At 43.5% G+C, this 22,142-nt stretch overlaps 1 protein-coding gene across 4 annotated transcripts in view; it reads left to right on the top strand.

Moving 5' to 3' along the window:
- The first annotated feature begins 10,880 nt into the window (after positions 1-10,880).
- Positions 10,881-22,142, top strand: part of TCF12 (transcription factor 12) — a 126,399-nt gene continuing 115,137 nt past the window's right edge. For 2 of the 4 annotated variants that reach the window (XM_063142831.1, XM_063142830.1), the window contains exons 1-3: positions 10,881-10,924; positions 11,875-11,971; positions 12,810-12,882. In XM_063142831.1, the coding sequence (XP_062998901.1) occupies positions 11,891-11,971; positions 12,810-12,882 (154 nt within the window). In that variant the 5' untranslated portion in view covers positions 10,881-10,924; positions 11,875-11,890. Of the gene's footprint in view, positions 10,925-11,874; positions 12,011-12,809; positions 12,883-22,142 lie in introns of all 4 variants that reach the window. The other 2 variants (XM_063142829.1, XM_063142828.1) reach the window with 1 other exon arrangement.

The raw sequence follows: 22,142 nt of genomic DNA, 5'->3' as shown, positions 1-22,142 counted from the left end.
CATGCACCTTTAAGGCATTACGTAAACAAAATATTGTTCCAAAAGAAATTTCCCAAAACCCTTATAACCATACTACCTTTACTTGACCAACTCAATGGTCACAAAACACCGTGCAAGTTTTCATATTCTCTCCAGAAGTCTTCATCAGGGAAGATGGTAAATAAAGCAAGAAGGAAAAATGCTTGATGTTCTTGTCATGGGGTCTACAATTGGTTAATTTTAAGATGGAAAGTGTGAGGAGACTGCAGATGCTAAAATTAGAAATGGTCTCAGTTTGGACCTGGGAACCTGTGAATAAGCAAACAATAATTGATCCTTATTTTTTAAAATGTAACATCTGGTTGTTACTCAAAAAACATCTTTATCCCCGGGATAAAATGGAGCAGTGCAATGGGAACAACTGAGCTCCCTGGAGGAAATGTAGTAGTAATTCATATAAATCACAGTTGGGAGCAAGTTATGGATAATCAGCCACCTTTCCCAACACTTTCTCTCTCTCTCTGAAACCAGTTCTGCTGAGAACTAAGGCTAATGCTGAGGAAGGAGAGATATGAGGTTGGGAGGTAAGCCCCTGTTAAGTTCGGCCTCCCCATTCCAAGGGAAACTTCAGATGGAAATGGTTTCCTGGCTCTTCAGGATCTGGAAATCATCATCAGCTGTCAGCTTCCTGACAGACCTTCCAGACAAGACCTGTCTTGCTAGAAGGAGCAGATCAGAAATCATGTCCATCTGCTGCTTCACCAGACAAATAAGGGTGTATACAGATGGATGTACAAGACTCAAAGCTTACCAAGGGAGGTTTCATAGGGGAGAATAGAAGAGTTCTCCTTGCACTGCACTTGGAAAGCTTTCCGGGCATGTCTCCTCCCCTCCCTGATCACAGGGGCTTCCTGCAATTAGACAGCTGGCTGCCCAGAGTGCTTCCCCCCAAAATTGCACTTTCCCAGTAACAGCAACTGCCTGCTTCAGTGCAGGGAGGGAAAATGTGATTATCTGCACTGTGAAAGAATTGCACGGAATTGCTAAGCAACACTGCAGGGATTGTGAACACATGTAAAATTTGCTATTTAAGCCTTTGTGGCATGAAATAAAACATTCTCTATTTTGAATGCACTGACTGTTACAGCATCTACTATTTTAATTTTGCTCAGCTGTCCAACTGCCTTGCTTTGATTATCATTTACACTGGCAAATTTATTTGCAAAGGATGAGACCTACATAGTTCCAGGATCTGGTCTTTCTGCATATCCCATGGCTGGTACCTACAGTTTGCTCCATCAATGGCATTAGGTGATAGCAGCAAATGTGAATTACAAGGGCATGTAAATACAAGTTCTCAATGGCTACAAAGCCTGGTTTTATTTTGAAAGTGATGTAATGAAGAATCCTCCTTTATTTACAATGGAATCCTATGCACACTTAATTGGGGGTAAGCCCAATTAACTCAGCAGAATGTATTTCTGAGTAACAAATGTAGTGCTGTATGACATGTATTTAATGAATTGGATTTTTTTTTCAGATGAAAAAAAATGAACTGTTTTATTGCAGAATCTGCCCTGCACCATCAAAAATAAAATGGGTTGAAAATCCAAATAAAGTATAACAATGAGAATAATCACAGTATTAACAGATGTACTGGAATTTAAATGGACAATTATGTATTTCTATACTATAAGGACATGTAGTGGAATATTGATACTTTTATGAAATGTTAATCTTCTCCTTGTTGGCTGTCTAAGGTTGAATCAGTCCATTGGTCCAACAGGTAAAGCCGCAATCTTATGTTTCCTGTGAGGAAGCCCCATTAAACTATGTGGAATTTACTTTTGTGTAGATATGTATAAGATTGTGCTGCAAGCTGACACTCCTGTGCACACTTATGGGAGATGTCCCATCAAAATCAATAGGACTTACTTCTCAGTCAACATGGTTAGGACTGGAGTGCATTGTTATATATTGCTCATTAGCTGTAGATATTTGTTCATGCTGGTGGCCAAGATGCTGTAGACATTTTGTCATCTTGCTTTTTGATGACTGCAGTGACTTATCGATTGTCTCCCTTTCCTCATCCATCACTGGCATAGTCTATTCAAAAGATGGTGACACATTTGATTTCCCCCCTTGCATTCCGCAAAGGGTTAGAGCAGTATCTTAAAAAAAAAAAAAGCTGCCTGTATCTGAATCAAATATAATAACTGTTGTCATCATTACTTAAACCTGCTTATGCACCAATCCTAAAAATGCTGACATGCATAATGTTGCTAAAATTGATGAGCCTGTACCTGTGCAAGTCGATGTAGGAATAGGACATTGATGCAGTTCTTCCTTTTTTTTGTATCATACAAATGCAGACCATTTGGAAGCAAAGGTCTTGCATTTGTGCAAATACTCTTTGCACTATTTTGTATTTATCATATTTGTATTCCGCTCTTCTTCCAAGGAGCTCAGATGGGTGTATATGCAAAGTTGACTCTTTTTATCCTCACAACCCTGTAAGATAAGTTAGACTGAGAAATGTGTGATTTGCCCAAAGCCAAGTCTCTTGCTTCATGCCAGAGGATTTGAATCTTTCTTTGCCACAACAAAACCCAGTATTCTAGCAGCACCGAATGTTAGTGAACTTCAGATATTTACACTGGAACAAAAACAGGCTTGAATGGCAAATCTGAAAATAAAGTTTAATGTTATTTGAAAATAGATTTTGTGCATAATTCTGAAGGGGGTAACAATAATAAACAATGAAGGGATTTTTTTATACAAATGCAGACTAGACTTTGAAACCTCCCTAGATATTGGCTGTGAGACCCTTGCCTTTTTATTGAAAGGAGTTTCCTACTCTGCCATTGGCAATGTTCCAAATACGTATCCTTGGGTGCATAACATTGCCACTTTTCTGTAAATAACAGCATTTAGAAGCTAAATTGGTATGACACACTATAATTTAAAGGTGCCCCCAAGATCACTTAAATGGCAGATTTGGGACCCCCACATATTCAGGAACAGAGCAGTTAACGGAATGGGTTCCTCCCACTCTTTCCCATGGATGCAGAACTTAGACTATTGTACAGTTAATGACTATTTACCATGGTACATTTTTTGTATTTTCAGCCTATTAAGAGTATTCAACTTCATAATAATGAGTGTAACTACATATGTAATAAAATTTGAACATCATGGCAAATTAGATTACTGTAATGTGGTTCAAACTACAGCTCTTAAGTTAACTGGAATCAGCTTAAGAATCAAGGAACAAGATCTGATAAATGCAGGTTGCTTACCTGTAACTGTAGTTCTTCAAGTGGTCATCTATGCATTCACACATATGGGCTCTGCACCTGCGCAGAGACCTGAACCAGGACCTACTATAGCTTAGGGTAATGTTTTTGACGGGAGCCCCTCCCACACGCTACTGCGCATGTCCCTGGGACTCCCGCCCTTACCTCAGTTTACAGGAGTTCGACATTGTGCCCCCATAAACATGAGTGTAAAAATAAAATAAAGTTATATAATTTAACAGTATCTTGTATAAGTTCTAACACCACCAAGAGGGGATGGTGGGTGGGTTGTGTGAATGCATAGATGACCACTCGAAGAACTACAGTTACAGGTAAGCAACCTGCATTTCTTCATCGTGGTCTCTATGCATCACACATATGGGCGAGTAGCAAGCTGACATACCCTGGAGGTGGGTTGGTGCATCACCTTAGAACTTCTGAGAGCACTGCCCTTCCGAATGAACAGTCCTGTCTCGAATGAGTGTCCAAGCAGTAATGCTTGACAAATGTGGAAGGGGTGGACCATGTTGCTGCTTTGCAAATGTCTCTAAGTGGAACGCCCCTGCTGAAAGCCACAGATGCTGCTATCGCTTTAGTGGAATGAGCAGTCACTGGAATGTGTAGTTTTAACTTGGAGATAGTGTAGGCAAGTTCAACTGTCTATACAATCCAGCGGGACAGACGCTGGCATGACACAGGGAGTCCTTTGAAAGGTTCTCCGTAACATACAAATAATTGCTTCGTCTTTCTAAAGTTATCAGTCCTGTCCTTATAGAAAGCGAGAGCTCTTCTAACATGTGGAGTGACGCGTCCACAGGTGATGTAGGATTCGGGGAAAATGCAGGTAATACGATGTCTTGAGACATGTGGAAAGGAGTCACCACCTTAGGTAAAAAGGCTGGGTCCGTACAAAGGACAACCTTATCCCTGTGAAACGTAGTGTAAGGAGCATCTATTTTTAAAGCCCTCAGTTCACTTGCGCGCCTAGCCGAGGTTATGGCAACCAAGAATGCAGTCTTAAAAGTTAGCAGTCTTAAGTCTGCTGTAGCCGTAGGCTCAAAGGGTTTCTTTATCAACGCTTGCAGAACAATTGATAAACTCCAAGATGGAATCATTTATTTAAATGTTGGTATCGTATTTTTAAGTCCCTTTAAAAATAATTTAGATGTAGGGTGAGTGAAGGGTGAAAACCCTTCAACACTCATGTGAAAAGCTGCAATTGCTGCTAAATGCACTCGAATTGATGAGAGTTTTAGTCCCTTTCGGTACAGTGTTAGCAAATATTCAAGAATTGTTGAAATGGAGCAAGATCTTGCTGCTTGGTTATTTTTTGAAGCAAAGTTAAGAAATCTTTTCCACTTCGCCGCATAAGACTTTCTTGTTGAAGGCTTGCGTGACGCTAGTAGGATGTTCTGTACCGTTAGGTGTACTGTATCGACGGAGGGAGGTTTGTTATTCTCCACGCCGTCATCTTGAGTGTCGATAGATCTGCATGGCGAACAGTTTCGGTACCAGACAGCAGTTTTGGTACCAAAGGCAGTCTGATGTGATTCCCCTTCGATAGTCGAAGAGCATGCGGGAACCAGGTCTGCCGCGGCCACCACAGTGCGATCAGGATGCAGTCTGTCGTGTCTGCCCGGATCTTGGCTATGACCTTTGTGAGAAGTGGAAATGGGGGTAATATGTAGAGGAGTTTCCCTGTCCACGTTCTTGTGAAGGTGTCTCCTAGCGAGTTCTTTCCCTTTCCTGCTCTGCTGAAGAAACCGGTACAGGTTGTGTTTTCTTCGGTGGCAAAGAAATCGACAGCAGGCTGCCCCCAGTACCGAAAAAGATCTTCTCTTACGTCGGTGTCGAGTTCCCATTAGTGATTGGCCTGGAAGGACCTGCTGAGGGAGTCCGCTACAATGTTCTCCTTGCCCGCTACATGGATTGCAGTCAGGTAAGTCTTTCTCTTTATGCACCAATTCCAGATTCTGAGTGCAGATCGGGTCAATGGATGTGATCTTGTTCCTCCTTGCCTGTTTATATAACAAACTACAGTGGTGTTGTCCGTTGCGATCAGGACGTTTTTGCGTTTGATGATCTGAGCAAAGGCTTTTAATGCGTTTTCCACTGCTAGGAGCTCCAGATGATTTATATGCTCTTCCTTTTGTTGAGGAGGCCATCGACCTTGGGCTGTGTAAGAGCTGCAGTGAGCTCCCCATCCCCTCAGAGAAGCATCGGTCGTGATCGTTACCGACGGTGCCTTCTGCTGAAAAGGAACTCCTTCCAATAAATTGTCCATCGACAGCCACCACTTTAAGGATGCCCGTACCTGTCTCGGTATCGAGAGGTAAGTTCTGCAGGCGTTGCGTCGAAGATCGAATGTTCTCAAAAACCACCCTTGAAGGACCCTCATTTGCAGCCTCGCGAAGGTGATCACAGCGGTGGTCGCTGCCATCAAACCTAGCAACCTTTGGATTGTCCATGCCGAGGGCCTTAATTGGGTTTCGGTATCGAGAATCAGGTCTCGAAGAGTCCTTTCTCTTGCCATAGGGAGGTATGCTCTTCCATCCCGAGACGATAGAGTCACTCCTATAAAGTCTATTGTCCTTTGAGGAGTCAGTATGGATTTCTCCTCGTTGACCCATAGTCCTAGAGAATCTAGAAGGTTGAGAGTTGTGACTATGTTCTCCTGGAGCGTGTAGCTGTTCTCCGCCACCAGAAGCCAGTCGTCTATATATGGATATATGTGGATTTCTTTTTGTTGTAGGTGTGCGCATACAACAGCCATCACCTTCGTGAAGACCCTCGGTGCGGTCGTAAGGCCGAAGGGAAGCACGGTGAACTGGAATTGCTGAGCGCCGATGGAGAAACGTAGGTAAGTTTGATGCAACTTCCTGATGGAAATGTGGAAGTATGCATCCCTCAGGTCTACCACCGCAAACCAGACTCCTGTGTGCAACAATTGGAGGATTGAAGTAATCGTTGTCATACGGAATTCTTTCGGGGTGATGAATTTGTTTAATTTTCTTAAGTCCATAATCGGTCGAAGACCCCCGTCCTTCTTCGGGACCGTAAAGTAACTCGAGAAGAACCCCTGGTTGGTCTCCTCTACCGGTACGGGTGAGATGGCTCCTTTCGCTAACAAGGTTTGTACCTGGAGCAGTAGAGGAGGGGATGGTGCTGTTACTTTCAGTCCTGAGGAAGGAGGGAGGGTATCGAACTCGATGGCATACCCCGTTTTGATGATGGTGAGCACCCAGGAGTCGGATGTTATTGACTCCCATAGATGGTAAAAGGGTGCTAGGCGGTCGGTAAATGGTGGTAGGCCTCGGGAAGGGAAGTCAAAGACGTTGTCTTTTGGAGAAGTCAGGCTGACGTCTGCTTTGTTGGTATTGAGCTTGGTAAGGCCTCTTTCTTTGGAGCTGCTCTTGCTTTTTAGCAGGCTGTGTATCATATTGAGGTCTTTGCTGCAGTTGTCGATAGGGCTGCCTTGACCAACGTGTTTGCCTTTATTGGGGCATCGGTTGTGAAAACCCCATTTTTCTAGCTGTTGTGTGAGCCTTATATATTGAGTCTAGGGACTTGTCAGTCTTGTTGTTAAAAAGACCTTCGCCATCAAATGGTAGATTCTCTATCCTCGTTTTTGTCTCGTTACTGAGACTAGCTGATCTCAGCCAGGCATGGCGACGGAGTGCTACAGACCCCATCATGGATTTGGAATGGGAATCTGTTTGATGCCTTGCCGAGTTCAGTTGCAACCATGCTATTGCTGTAGCCTCTGATTGGAAGATTCTCGCTAATTCTTGTTTCTCCTCGGGTAAATGGTCGCAGAGAGAACCTATCTTCTCCAGGAGAAAAATTTGGTATCTCGCCATGGTCGCTTCGTAGGCAGAGGTGCGTATCCCTAGTGAGGAAGACGCATACACTTTTCTACCGAGGTAGTCCAACTTCCTGCCTTCCCTGTTGACAGGGGCCGAATGTACTTTTTGTGATTTACCCTTTGTTGATTCAGCAACTATCAAATTGGGTTTGGGGTGCTAGAATAGGAATTTGGCATTGGCTTCCTGTATTTTATACATTGACTCCAATCGCTTGGACGTAGGTTGCGTTGCGTTTGGTGTTTTCCACGATATTTGTGCGGTACGCTTTAGGGTAGGAGGGAACGGGATAGCGACTGTGGAACTTGCCTCCGTCTTTAGCACATCGTAAATTGGATCATCTTCAATTTGTGCAGGTTGCTAGATGTCCAGGCATAAGGACTGTGCCATCCTGAGGACATGGTCTGAGAAGCTTCCCATATCTTCCGAAGGAGAGGCTGGATCATGGGTGTTTACTATGTCCTCAGGTGATGGCATCGAAGCTGCTACTGAAACTACGGAGTCCAAGTCAGATCTGTACTCGTCATCAGGTGAGTTTGATGCAGTGGCTTGCATTGTTTGCTGTATTGGCTGCAACGCCTGTTTGTGACACGGTGCTGAGGGAGCAGTAGTCGCTCTTGGTACCGACTTGTCATCCTGACTACGATGGCTTAGCGGTGTAAGCACTCGTTGCGTAGGAGGAATTTGGATAACCCTAGTGGGCGGAGAAGGGTGCGCATAATGCTCCTCCTGTCTGTATTCAGTAGGGTAATATTCCTGAGGCCGGTAATACTCCCAGTCGTATGGATATTGTCTATGATATCCGGAGTACTGGGAGATACGATCATAGTCGAGTCTAGGAGTAAGGGGCCTTTGTTGATGGGTAGTCGATATCGTCGGTTGTGGTATCGAGTCCTGGTGAGCAGTTGTACCCGGTACCGAAGCAATCGATACCGTATCACGTATCTCTCCCTCATACATGGAGCTCCTGGCTGTCGGTATCATAGTCGGTACCGACAGATGCCCTGGTACCGAAATTAGAGTCGGTACCGAAGTCGGTCTTGGCTGGCTAGGCCTGGGTGACGCCGTTGTTACGATCTCGGCCCTCGAGGAGGAGTGTTTATCAGCCTCCTTCCTCTTCTTCTTTTTCTTCAGTTGTTCCACCGATTTTGGGGTCCGGGCCTTTTTTTAAATCCTTTTGGCCACGGACACCGCAAGGGATCGGCCTGGCGTCAGGGGTATGGCCCTGTTTTCCGCCACCATCTCCTCAGTAATCACAAAGGATTGAATTTCAGGGCTTTGGTTTTTGCTCATTGCCCTTGAGGAGGATTTCTCTGTAGGTTTCTTCTGAGATGGAGGCTCAGTGGCCCTCAGGGCTTTCTCCCAGAGCACAGAACGGAGTCTGTCAGCCCTATTTTTCCGTGTCTGCTTAGTAAAAGCCATGCAGTGATGGCATTGTTGGACCTTATGGCCTTCTCCAAGACAGACTACACAGAGGGAGTGTCCGTCTTTCGGTGGAAGTTTAGCGCCACATTTGACGCATTTTCTGAATGGGGCCTTTACGGCCATGCGCCCAAGGCGCCCTTGCGATCTGAGGATCGCTTAGCGAAAAAGGAGGAAGGAGGAATATATATACAAAGTAAGAAGAATAATATTAATTTTTTTTTATAGGAAGATAGAAAGAGAGAAGATTAAAGATATCTACAGAAAAGCTGAGAAAAATATTTAGATCAAAAGAGTATTTAGAGAAAAACGCTAGAGGAAACGGTTTCACAGTCTTAGCACAATGGTGGACGACGAAGAACTGAAGTAAGGGCGGGAGCCCCAGGGACATGCGCAGTAGCGTGGGGGAGGGGCTCCCGCCAAAAACGTTACCCTAACCTATAGTAGGTCCCGGTTCAGGTCTCCGCGCAGGCGCAGAGCCCATATGTGTGATGCATAGAGACCATGATGAAGAACATCTTGCCAGTTCTTAAAACATTTTCTCTAGTTCTTGATCTAGGCATAACCCAAAGTGCCAATGCATACCTTTAAAGCAGGGGTGGGGTACCTGTAGCCCTCTGGATATTTTTGGACTCCAACCTCGATTAGCCTGCAAGCGTGGCCAATGATGGGGAGTTGCAGTCAACATCTGGAGGGCCACAGGTTTCATACCTCTGTTTTAAAGCCCTGTACTGCTTGGGACCCAAAATGTGAAGGATCAGCTGCCTCTACATCAGCCTGCCCATATATTAAGATCTTTGGAGGCAGGTGGCAATGTGAGAGGAGGCCAAGGAAACAGACTATGGAATGCTCTCTCCAGGGCATCTATTTCCTTATCTTATTAGCTGCAGGCAAAATTTATTTCCCAAAGACTTTCACTTTTTACTGCCTTGCAAACTGGAGTTATGCTGCTTGTAGAGCTTTTAAATGGCATTTGTGTTAAGGTATTTTTAATTTAAAAAGACCCTACAGCTACCTTGGAAAAAGGAATTGTGAAGATTGAGATGCAAAATGTACAATCATCATTTTAAAATATGAGCTCTTAACTTCCCCTATGAATTCTAGTTTGTTGTGGTTGATGCAAGGCTAGCTGGCTACCCACCCCAGTCCTGGGGGCTTCTGTACTTTTTAGAGTTGTGTGCCAAGTAGAAAGTCAACCCTGAAGATGCCAAAAGGGCAACCAAGAGTCTTCTGGCACCTTTTAGACTCCTTTATTAAGGCAAAAAAGTCTTGAAGGCGCGACAAGATTCTCTGTTGGTTCTGCTGTGGCAGACTGTGGGGCTTGCGGCTGTTTATTCCAGAGTAATTAATCTGGAATCAAAGCTCAAATTGCATGATCTGCAAGAACCCAGTGCATGTTCCGAGATACTACGGCTGCGATCCTGCGCACCCTTACATGGGACCAAGCCTCATTGTCTCCGCGGGTCTTGCTCTTGAGGAAAGTTGTGCTCAATGGCCCCGATCCTACTCGCCTTTCCGCGGGAGCGAGTCCCGCTGCCCTTCGTGTGGGGCTTGCTCTCGAGAAAGCTAGCCTAGGCTAGGGCCTGCCCCGTGAAGGAGCGTCCGCCGCCACGGCCCCGCTTCCTCGCGACTTGGCTGCGGGCGCAGCGGAAGGAGGCCTCCTCCTGCTCCTCGGGTCTTGCCTCAGAGCCGGGCTAAGAGGAGAAGGGGGCCAGCGGCTGGCCGGTCGGGGTCAGCCTCCGCAGCAAGAGGCATGTCGCAGCCGCCGCGGGCTCCCTCCCTCCCGCTCTCCTGTCAGCCGGGCGGGCAGAGAAGAGTTAAGCGCCCTCGCAGCGCTCTCGGCGGTGCGGCTGCTGCTTTTGCGGAGCGGCTGCTGAGGTTGCTGCCGCCGCCGCCGCCAGGCGCGGAGGGATACAGAGCAGGAGCCTTGAACGTGGCGTGCTGAGGCTCCGGAGCCCAAAAAATGTCTGCCTGAGGGGAGGCCCCGCAAGTTCCTTCGTGAGGGTGGGGAGGGGGGAGGAAGAGCAGAGAAGGAAAAGGGAGGGAAGAAAGAGAGAGAAAGGGGCAAGGAAGGAAGGGATTGGACGGCGGACGGGCAGAGTGGCCGAGCGTGAGGGGAGGCGGACGGACGGGCGGGCGAGCGGGGGCCGGCAGAAGCAGAGGAGCTGCGCCTTCTGGCTCCTTCGCTTCCCTCTCTCACGCAAGCACAGGCGCCCCCTCGTCCCCACCGAGCCAGGAAGCCTCTCCTGACTGACTCCGCGGCGGTAGCGGAGACGACAACCGCCTCAGGAGAAGAACCGCCGCCTTCTCCGCTGCCGCCGCCGCCACCACCACCTGGCATTGGGTAGCGGCGCCGGAAACCGGGTAAAGGCGGGCGGGAGACGGAGAAGTTAGGGATGGGGGGGGGGAACGGACGGAGAGAAGAGAAGGAAAACGGTCTGAGGGGAAAGCAGATCGGGGGCGCGCGCCAGGCAGGCCCTGTGTGTGTGTGTGTGTGTGTGTGTGTGCGCGCGCGCGCCCCCGGGCGGGGGACGGGACGGACTTGCGCGCGGTCCAGGACCCTTTCTTTTTGAGGAGGGAGGCGCTCTGGCTCAGGTGCTGCTTCCTTCGCCTTAGCATCCGCGGGCTGGATGGTCCAAGCGAGAGAGCGCCCACCCCCCACTATTCGTGGAGCCTGACCCCGAGTCCCGCCCCCTCTTTCCCCCTCCCCCCCGAGTCCCCTTTGGTCAAAGAGGCTCCCTCCAGCCCTCAAAGTTGGGGGCTTGTTGTGGCGTCTTGGCCTCTCTTCCGCGCGCCCCTCCCGGCTTTCGGTGCTGAGGTAGCCGGCTGGCCCGTGAGGGGCGGGGTGGAGTGGGGGTGGTTAAAAAGCCCTGCGATTGTTCTGGCGGGGGGGGGGGAATGATGATGATTCCTGCACCCCTCAGGCTGCGGTAGCCTCTTGCTGCTCCACCCATCTCCGCGGAAGGCTTCCCCTAAACTTCGCATCTCTCCCCGCCACCCCCCCCCCGGGTCTGGGCTCCTTTTGATACCTTTATGGCCTCTGGCTGCCCCATGGCTGGCTGCCCCAGGCTCGCTGCCAAGTAACGGGGCCTCTTTCCCTGAGGCAAAGAGAACCTTGCGTGGGCGCCGACATCCCTGGGATGCTGAAGGAAGGAAACTTCTGCCCAGTTGTTGGGTTGGCTGCTGGAGGTGCTTCTGATATGTGGGGGAAAGACAGGGGTCCCTCGTCTTCATGAGGGGCAGCTGGGTGTTGGGGACCTTTCCACCACCTTCCTTTTGGTAAAGTCTCTCCCTCTTTTCTCCTTGCCTCTTAGGGCTCAGTTTAAGTGGATGAAGATGAATCCTCAGCAGCAGCGGATGGCCGCCATAGGGACGGACAAGGAATTGAGCGACCTACTGGACTTCAGTGCGGTAGGATATTCTTCGAAGTCTTCTTATGGCTTCTCCACGGTAAAGCGGACCGAGAAGTGGGGCAGCCGCATGTAGGGCTTAGTTGGGTCCTGCTCAGCCAAACGGGGAACTTGGATAGACTGCCTAGATGCCCAGTTCAAAGACTGATATCAATTGGGTCAGTCCAGTCCTTTTAAATAGTTAAAATCAGGCTGACTTGGAGATAGCAAACAAATAACTTTTTGTCAAGCTTGTGTTCTACTGATAGCTCAAAGTGTTTTAGTCCGTTTAGCAAAAATAACAACAAAAACCCAAACATAATGTAACTCTAATGCCCTAGGCTTAACCATATTTGCTCATAAGTAGATCTTCTAATTTCAGTGGGACTCACTTTCAAGTATGCCTATTTAGGATTGTAGTCTCAGTATCTTTATTAATGTTTTCCACTGTAGTCTTGGATTGGAAGCTGTAGGCAAACCATAATGTCTCATACTGCTTCTTTTTTTTTTTTTTTACAAAAATATGCTTGATTAGTTTTTAAAAATGCTTCTTAATTAGCCATGTTAGGGTTATTCTGAATAGCTTATTTCAATAAGCTCTATATATCAAGTAGTAAGCTGTAACCATAAATATTGTATGCTTAACTCTGTGTTTTTTAAGAGTTATTTTTAGCATGATTAATAGTGTCTATTAAAATGCCTATGGATATAGTTTTTCATACTTTCCTGAATATTTACAATCCTTTTTGTATTACAAATACATAGAAATTACTTGGCTTGTGTGATCGTTTTGATAGAGCTACTTCTTACATAAATTGGAGTGCTCAGTGCTAACCTAAAGGCATCTGTTTGTATTGCAGATGTTTTCCCCACCTGTTAATAGTGGGAAAACCAGACCAACGACACTGGGAAGCAGTCAGTTCAGTGGATCAGGTAAGATGCAGCTAAACAATGTAGAAGTTGAGAGCAGTGCTGATATATTGTGTTATATGCAAAATCTTAATCTGCGTAGTTTTGAAGCTTATGTGGATGAAGGTTGTACTTTATAATAAAATGTGCAAAGACTGATTTTCTAGTGAGAGCTTTCTAAGGAAGTTGGTAATTTGGGGCAGAGTTATTGATACCGCAAAATGGATTTCATGGTTCATTCAGTGGAGGATATTGGCTTTGTGAAAGGACACAGGTTGCTTTTTGAATATATGGATGTTCATTTTTTGTGTAGTAAAACTTAGATTATTTGGTTTCTCTTGAGATACGTTTTTAATTTTTTAACATATCTTAATGTAAACACATACTGATTCTTCTATAGCTATTGTGATTATTTAATTCATTCCAAACTAAGGTATAAAATGAGAATACAGTATATTACTGATGAGTGGGGAAATAGTGCTATATTTCTAGAGTTCACCTGATTTAATAGGATAGAGAAAAAAGTAGCAAATATATGTTGGCCACAGGCATTTAGCTGATGGAACAGAGAGGTGTGTGTGTGTGTGTGTGTGTGTGTGTGTGAGAGAGAGAGAGAGAGAGAGAGAGAGAGAGAGAGAGAGAGAGAGAAATAGAAGACATTTGAGCATAGCATTTGCTGAGGAAATGAAATTTTGAAATGATCTACACAGGTATGCATTTGTGGAAAAGGAAGTCATGTTTTTATTGCAGTGAGTAGGGTTTGACCAATCTTAGCTGTTTAGAAATGCTGTTAAGTTGCAGTGTCAGCAGCGTAAAACAGTAATTCAGCATTCTCTCTCTCTCTCTCTCTCTCTCTCTCAGAAGCTTGCACCTGAAATTTGATTTCAGGCATATTTCCCCTTCCCCCAAGTAGTATGTGTATTATCATATGCAACTATTAATTCACATTAGGCATTAATTTAATTCACAAAGCAAAGAACATTGCTTTGTATTAATAGAATGATTGTGGGTTTGCATTATAGGGAAGCATCTTCAAAGGATTGTGTTTATCTGTTGTACTTGTTTTCTATAAATAAGGCAAATTCTATGCCAAACACTATGTTATTGTTTTTGAAAGCACTATTGCCTTTTTATTCCTCCTGGCTTTTAAGGGTCAAGATTAAGCTAATCCTGGTGGGTATTTCCACACTCCAAAGCAGTTTAAGCACATTGTCATACTGGCCTGAGTGTTACCTTCTTCCATACATGTTTAGCATTCTATATTGCTTTTAAACTTGAATCACCCTTCTTTGAGATCCGCTTGCTCCTTATTTGTTCAGAGGCTGATCTGTATATTAGTTTTGGGTCTCTTGAGTATTGCTAAAGAGAAGTTTCATTAAAAGTTCTCAACCGTTCCAAGAAGATCAAATATTAATAATATTTGGATTGCTATTAGAGTATATATGTGTGTTTTATCTCCTAAAATGCCCAGTGTAAAAATTCTGCTCCCCAATTGTCTAATGGTGGCTAAGTGATTGGGAGTGCCCCAGGGACATGAGTGCTTTTCTTCCCCTCTCATATGGACATTTCCTCCCATACTTGACTATCCTCGGCTTTATAGTTCTGCCTATATTGTTAACCGTAGTTTTCCCAAACCATAGTTTGCAAACTTGCGTCTTACTATGGTTATTGTTAACATTGATCAGGCACAACACTTACCGTAATTAGCTTTGAAACAGGAAAGCAGGAGGAATGCTTGCATAGTAGGGAACGAAATATATGAGACTTCAGGTGGGCTAGAAATGTCACTGCATATTTCCAAGCGTCCTATCTAACTTGGTAGGGATTTCCGAGCCCTCATTCAGCAGCTAATGGGGAAATGAATAAAGCTGCAAACCAGAGAGCCTTGTTAAGTGTATGCTGCCTATGACTATTAGTTTAAAACCTCTGAGTTTCAATTCTTTCATGCTATATGCTCAGTTTATTTTAACAAGTTATGTGAATCTAAAGTAATTTGAGGCTTTGAAAAACCTGTAGTTTGTAACTGAAACTTGGCAAAATCTACTAACAACTGAACTTTAAGTACATGTGACAGTTTTAACTTGTTGCAAATAACTTGGAATCATGTAACAAAGGCTGTAGCCCTATGTCCACTTACATGGGAACAAGCATAGTTGAATATGCCATGACTTGATTTAAGTTAATGTGCATGATTGTGATTTTCAGGAATCATTGCAGTTATGTTAGTTGGCATCAATATTGCTGATGGGGAAAAAGTGATATTGCTCTCTGTCTTAATTTTAATTTGCTCTCCTAGATCATGTCTGAAAATGTATTATAGTTTGTCCCACAATCCCATCCCTGACTTTTTTTGTGCTAAAGAGAATTGTCACTTGATGAATTGAGTTTTAAATAGGATTTAGGACCGAATTTTTGTTGTTTTGTGCTTTTATTTCCTCAGTTTGTGTATCCTGCCTAGTGTATATATGCCTGCCCGAGACCTTAGATCTGTTGGAGGAGCCCTTCTCCGCATTCCATCAATGCAACATATATGTTATGATGGGACAAGGGAGAGGGCTTTCTCTGTGGTGGCACCCCGACTGTGGAATGCCCTCCCCTTGGAGGCCCGGTTGGCGCCAACATTGATTTCATTTAGACGCCAAGTAAAAACATGGCTTTTTAACAAAGACTTTGATGGTTAAACTCACTGGCACATTGTTTTAACTGTATCTATTGCTTTTAAATTATATTGTTTTAACTTGGATCATGGTTTAATTTGTTTTATTGTTTTATACTGTATGTTTTTATCTGTACTCCGCCCTGAGAACTTAGTGATATAAGGCGGGATATAAATATTTTAAATAAATAAATAATAAATAAGGATGTATCAGTCCAAACTTTTCTGAAAATGGATTAGGATATTTGAAGATGATTTGTTGTTCTTTGTGTGTGTTTATATAGAAAGAACAGACTAATGTTGGTTCTGAAACCTAATTTGGTATGTCAAACATATTGACCACATTAGCACATCACAGTGGCAAATTGTGGCTTATTTAACCCACAATTCATGGGGATGTGCACTGCCTGTGAGCTGCTTCTGGTTTCTGTAAATATCCTCTGATTGGCTCAATTGGAGATTGTCAGGGGCTAAACAACCCAGTGGTTAACCTATGGTTTATTGTTGCATTAACCACTGGGCTGCTTAGACCCTAAACAGCCTATCGGTCTAGGTTTGCATATCACATTTACAACCTCCAATCTGGGTGGTTGGAGGTTGTCTACCGAAAATTGAAGTGGCTTGCTTGCAATGCACACCCTGGCAAATTGTGGCTTAATTAATCCACAGTTTGGCACAGTGATGTGCGAACTGGCCCATTGCCAGTTGGTGATGGCAGCGGTGGTTTGCTGGCTTCAAGGATTCTCTGTCTTGTGAGGCAAGGGGAAGCTGTATTGTTGCTGGCCTGACTTGGTTCTGTGCTTCTCATGCTCATAGTGTTAGGATGTTCTTTTTCCTGCAGCAAGATCAGAAAGACACACACAATCTTCTGATTACTGAAGAGCACTGTTTGAGCTTTCTGTGGCAGGTGTTTCACAGCCAGAACTGAATGGAGATGTACTGCTTTTTGCTTAACTATTACTCTTCCATTGCTATTCAGCTGTCCCATGGAACAGGTTTCTTAGTCATTCTCTCTTGTAACATAAACCTTTATAACAGCTGGCTGTTCTAGTGCTGTCTACACTTTAGCTGATGTTGTTGGGTTCAATTGCAGTTATTTTCACCTTGAGAATACTATTTTGAAAGGTAGTACATTTTAAAATATGATACTGTAATAGCTAATTTGAATTGTATTATTCGTTCCTTATGAGCTATTTGAATGCAGTCTTGACTGCCTCCCAAGATGAAATCATAAAGGTATAAGCCGATATACTGAGCAAAGGTGTTTCTAGTAAATCCAGGTAGGGGGTTTATCTGTCCTCTTAATAAAAGAGAAGTCCTGTGGGTGCAATTAACCAGGAAGCTGGTGCTTACATCCTGATTATGCTACATATTAAGCCCTAAGTTTGATTGAATAGGAGGAAGTAGGGCTTGGTGGATTGTTCCCATAGCATACAAAAACATGAGATGGACTTTTCCATGCAAGATGAGTTGATAAAAGGGTTTCATAAGCTCTGTTTACCTAGTGTTCTAACAGGGCTTTGCAGATGCATTTATCGTTTGTTGTAACGTCCCCTTTGTTTGGAATTAGGTAGCTTAAATGGAAGGCAAATTCGGTCTTGCTGTTTGAAAGGTTTCTTTACTATTAATCTATCTAGTAATGGGGTTGAGATTGAAATTGTAGTTGGTTCTTCAATATGTGGCTATATATTCAAACTACTGTGGTATCTAGGAAAAAGTAGCTCTGCTTTTGTTGCATTACTATTTGTATTCAACTGCAGTTCTACAGAGACCTGAAGCATAATGAGATATCTGGGTTAGTGGGCCACATGGAACACCCAGTCAGAACCATACAGCATCATCTGAAGACAAAGGTGTGAAACATGGTATATCAAAGTGATATCTCCAAAGACAACTTGATTTGGGGAAGGTTTCAAGCGCCTTATAATTTTAATCTGAAACTGATATTTCTGATATTGTAGGTTCAAGTTTAATGGATGATTTTGCTGTTACACTAGCCATCCAATGCAAAGCAGACTTAGTTGCAGAACTGGGCCATCTTGGGTTGGTTGGTGGGCAATGATTGGGTGTAAATGTTAATGGTTGCTCGTTGGTTGGCTGGCTGGGTGGCTGAACTGTGCAACAACATGCTGACCTCCCCCATTGAAATTCTTTTCCCCTTAAATCTTCCTTATCCCTTGGCAGTGCAGTTTCCCCTGTTCTAGGAAGATCTGAGGCAGGTCAAGTGCGAAGATAGATAACCAGAACTAAGATGGTGTATTGCACAATGGCTGAATAATTGTGGCAAGGATCCTTTCTCTTTTGAAGGCTGTCATGGCAGTAAAACAAAACAAAAACCCATGCTGAGTCAGTCTGATAGTCCATCTAGACTAGTCTGACTGGCAATTGCACTCCAAAATTCCAAAAAATGTATCTTACAGTCCTGATATCTGAGTGTTTTAATTGGAAGTGCCAGGGACTGGTTATACCTGGGATACTATGCATGCAGAACAGGTGTTCTACTCAGCCTGTTCCCAGGTAACTTTACTACAATTGTTTCTATAGAATGGCGTCCTGTGTGCCTAGGTGGTGTTCCCAGTTTGGGTGATTTCTACTCAGAGGTTGAAGAGCGAACAGTCTGCTTACGTTTGCTGTCTACTTAATAGACAAAATTGTTTGTATTTGACAAGGCTTTTTAGCTTGAATACTGTGTCAAGGATTTGCATATAGGGAGCTCAGTCTTATCTAGTTAGAGGGATCATTTTGGGTTTATATTGGAAGTGTTCTGCCCCTATTTGGCTTTCAATCTGATTATGGCACAGAGGCTGAATTTGTGGCCTGGGTTGACCATTTTAAACTATGGATTACTGGAGATTTGTCCAAGTTATATTTCTGTGGGTTCTGCTAGAACTTTCAGCTATCATTGTTACTCTGACCATGATATGTTAATACAGTTTGTCTGATTTAGTGAAGCAGTCAGTTCACCTTTCAGCTTTTTCAGAAATTTTATGGGTGGTTCCTAACAGTTGTTCATGTTAGGAGCTGTTCTGATATCCTTGGTCATGAAGCTGGGTAGAAGTGCAGTAAATAGAGTAGGAAAAGCAATTTCTTTAGGGTTTCAAAATCCAAAGATTTTCATTGCTTTTTATCCCTGCGATGATAGACTTTTCCTAGAGTGTTTTTGTTTTAAAGAAGGACAGTCAGTGGATGGATATATGGCAGAATGGAAGTTTATTCCTAAGCAAGTTGAATACAATTTTTTGTTGTTGCATTTATATCCCACCTTTCATCCAAAGAGCTCAAGGTGATATACATAGTTCTCTCTCCCCTGGCTTTATCTGCACAACTGTATGAGGTAGGATAAGCTGAGAGATACAGACTGGCCCATCACCCGATGAGCTTGGTATATTGTTTTTGGTGGTGCGGTAGGGAAGAATTTAGACCTGAGACTTTCCAGTCCTAGTCTGATGTTCTAACTACTGCATCACAGTCACCCTATTTCATAACAATCATATGCACTATTTCCTTTGATATGCTTAAGTTTTGTGCATAGTTTGAATAGCCATATGTATATATGTTGTCCACATCATTCATGTCTGCCATATATATTTCTTTATTTTTACTTCCATATTAAAAAAGGTTTAAATGAGCTACTTGAATTCATTTCAACAGTTAATTAGTATCCAGAACAAGTCATGCAAAAATGGAATATGAAATCATCTGTCAAAGGAAACTATCAGAGTAACAGGGCTGTAGTGAATCTGCCTTAAGAAGCTTTTTTGCATCCTTTTCCAGTCTGTTAAACTCTGCTTTTACTTTAGAATGGCTCAGGCCTATCAGATATAAAGTGCTGTGTTCTTATTTTTGTTGTTATTTAAATTGTTTTAATAGTTACTCAATACACTGCCTTGAGGGCCTAATGGCTGAAAGGCGATCTATACATATTTTTATAAAAATAAAGAGCATGTCTTTTGTGAACCGCCCAGAGAGCTTCGGCTGGTGGGCGGTATAAAAATGAAATAAATAAATAAATAAAAATCTTTCAGGCAAGGGGAGGGGGGAGAGGACTGTGCTCCAAAACTCCTAGTTCATATGGTCACTTCTCATAGAAAGTTCCTGTAATGAAACCTTTTTAAGAGACTCATATTACATTTTGCCACAAGAATAGGAAATGAATCAAAGGGGAGTGTCTTTTCCTTGAAAAAGTGAAACAGTAGTGCAGTGTAGAATCAGAGGAAGTTGCCTTATACTGAGTTAGACCATTCGACCATCTAGCCCAGTGTTGTTGACACTGACTGGCATCAATGGCTCTCCAGGGTTTCAGGCAGGAATTTTTACAGCCCTGCCTGGAGATGCTAGGGATCGAATATGGACTTTCTGCATGTAAAGCAGGGGCTCTCCCACTGCACCGTGATATATTTGAATGTGATGGAGAAGAAATCAAAGGAAAAGGACAGGGCTGACATGGTGGAATTGAAGTACAGCGATGGGAAAGATGGCAGCCAGGAAGCAAGAGGGGATGGGACCAACAGAGCACATAGTGGGTTTAGACAGAGCCATATTGGCCAGTTAACCAAGTCAGATTGAAAAATGTTTTTAAAATGTGTTCGTGTGTATGTGTCTGTATGTAAAAGATATAGTAGAGACCGTCAGTTTCATCACTTGGAGGAGAAAGGTGCATCAATTTCTATTTCCCTTTGCTATTCCATTAACTGAAGCTTCAACAGAAATTTCAAAGCAATGTCTTGAATTATTTGTATGTTACCATGCTAGCTTGGGAGCCAGGTCTCTTGAAATGTCTGTAAACTTCTCCATGTTCAAGATAAAATCCCTTCTGGAACACAAATCTGGGTAATTGAGTTATTTGCTAAGGGAACCTTTTCCCACTACAAACCTGGTTGTGTTCTGCCAGAGGACAGGTGTTCTCTGTCCAATAGGTCCAGAAACAAGCAGATTTACTGAAATACACTGTGAGTAACTTTGCATTGAAGTCAGAATAGCAGAATGCCCTCCTAAGATATTTGAGGTATAACAAGGATGAGAACAGAGCTTTCCCAGGAATTGAGAGAGCATAACAAAATGGCAGTTTAGTAGTTCACTGTGAAGGTTGTCCTAGAGGAGGTGAGAAGAGATGCTGCAGCCAACTAGGGATGCATTGGGTAGGGATGCAGAGGAGGGGATTGCAGAAGTGAAGATTGGAAAATTGGACACAGAGAGGAATTCCTTTCCTTCCTTATTTTTTATCTGAAGCACAGGGAAGGAAAGGGGGGTCCTGAGCATCAGGGAAGATTTAAAAATAAGTCTTTTCTCAGCTGCAGCAAGACATTGGTGCACTGAGGATTTTGGATGTGGGAATGCAGAAAAAGGGCATTCAAACCTAGGATTCCAGACTAAGTTGGGGAATATTTATCACAGTAAGGACACTCTTCTGGAATTCCCGGGATGTCAAGGATCGGCGGAACAAGTATGGGTATCCACCCGGAAGCTCGAAAAGCTAGATAAAGCAGAGTGTCTAAAAGCAAAATTAAGGACATCCAGAAAGTTTGGAAGTCTATTTGAGGACTCGCTGACCCTGTTCAGATGATACGCTAAGCCACAATAGATAATCACTTTGAGCTAAGCATTATTATTATTATTTATTTATATAGCACCATCAATGTACATGGCTTAGCATGTCATATGAACCATGATTTAGCGTGTTGTGTCAACTTTTCCTAACTATGGTGGCTACATAACCATGGTTTAAACATGCTAACTAACCATTTGCTGCAAAAGGGTTAGTGACCTAACCATGGTTTAGTGTGTTTTCTGAACAGTTCCATTCAGTTTTAGGAGATTTAAGATAGATACTGCCTTGGAAACAAGGAATATGAAAGACCAGGGTAGTAATGGAATGGCAATCTCTAGGTCCACATAAAAGAGACTGTTGTATTTTCTTGTTTAACTAAGGTGGCGGCAGGGAGTCTAAGCTTTAGGTGGAGTTTAAAGTGTTTCTTGTAAGGATATACTTCTCAGGGCTTTCTATAGCATATTGCATATAGTTAGGTAACAGTGTTTTATTGAGATTCACAACTAGTGGAAGATTAAACACTTACAACTTTAATAAGTCCCATATCGGTGTAAATGATGGAGACGTTCCCTTGTCCATTGAAATAGAGGGTTTCATCGGGAACCTTCAAGTGTATTTCATCCTAACTTGCTAGATCTTTCCAGCTTCCTTTCCAGACAAAATGGAACCTTTTCAGCCAAGTTACTTATGAGGGGATACAAAATGGCGGAGGAATAGTACGCTCTGACAACAAGTAAGTTTGAGACTATTATTATTAATTTCCCTAGCCCTCTTCCTTAAAACACAACAACAGATTATCTTTGTACTCATCCTTCTAGTCCTGTCAAACCTCCAATAAAGATGGCTTGCAGTACTGTAAAAATAGATTAAAAGATTAAAGCAGCAACAACAATTAAGAAAACGTCAAATTCAGAAATGACAACAAAGCTATTAAAATTACTCAAATGCTTAAAAAAAATCAATGTATATACTAATCTAAAATAGTTTGATCATACAAAATGATCTATGGGCCTGGCACATAATAGAACTTAAGCCTATTTTGTAAAGAACAGCTTTAGTGTGTTAGCTTGGCAGTACTCA

The sequence above is a fragment of the Elgaria multicarinata genome, chromosome 16 (genome assembly GCF_023053635.1).
Source record: "Elgaria multicarinata webbii isolate HBS135686 ecotype San Diego chromosome 16, rElgMul1.1.pri, whole genome shotgun sequence".
Classification (NCBI taxonomy): Eukaryota; Metazoa; Chordata; class Lepidosauria; order Squamata; family Anguidae; genus Elgaria; species Elgaria multicarinata.
This window is presented reverse-complemented; position numbering and strand designations above follow the sequence as displayed.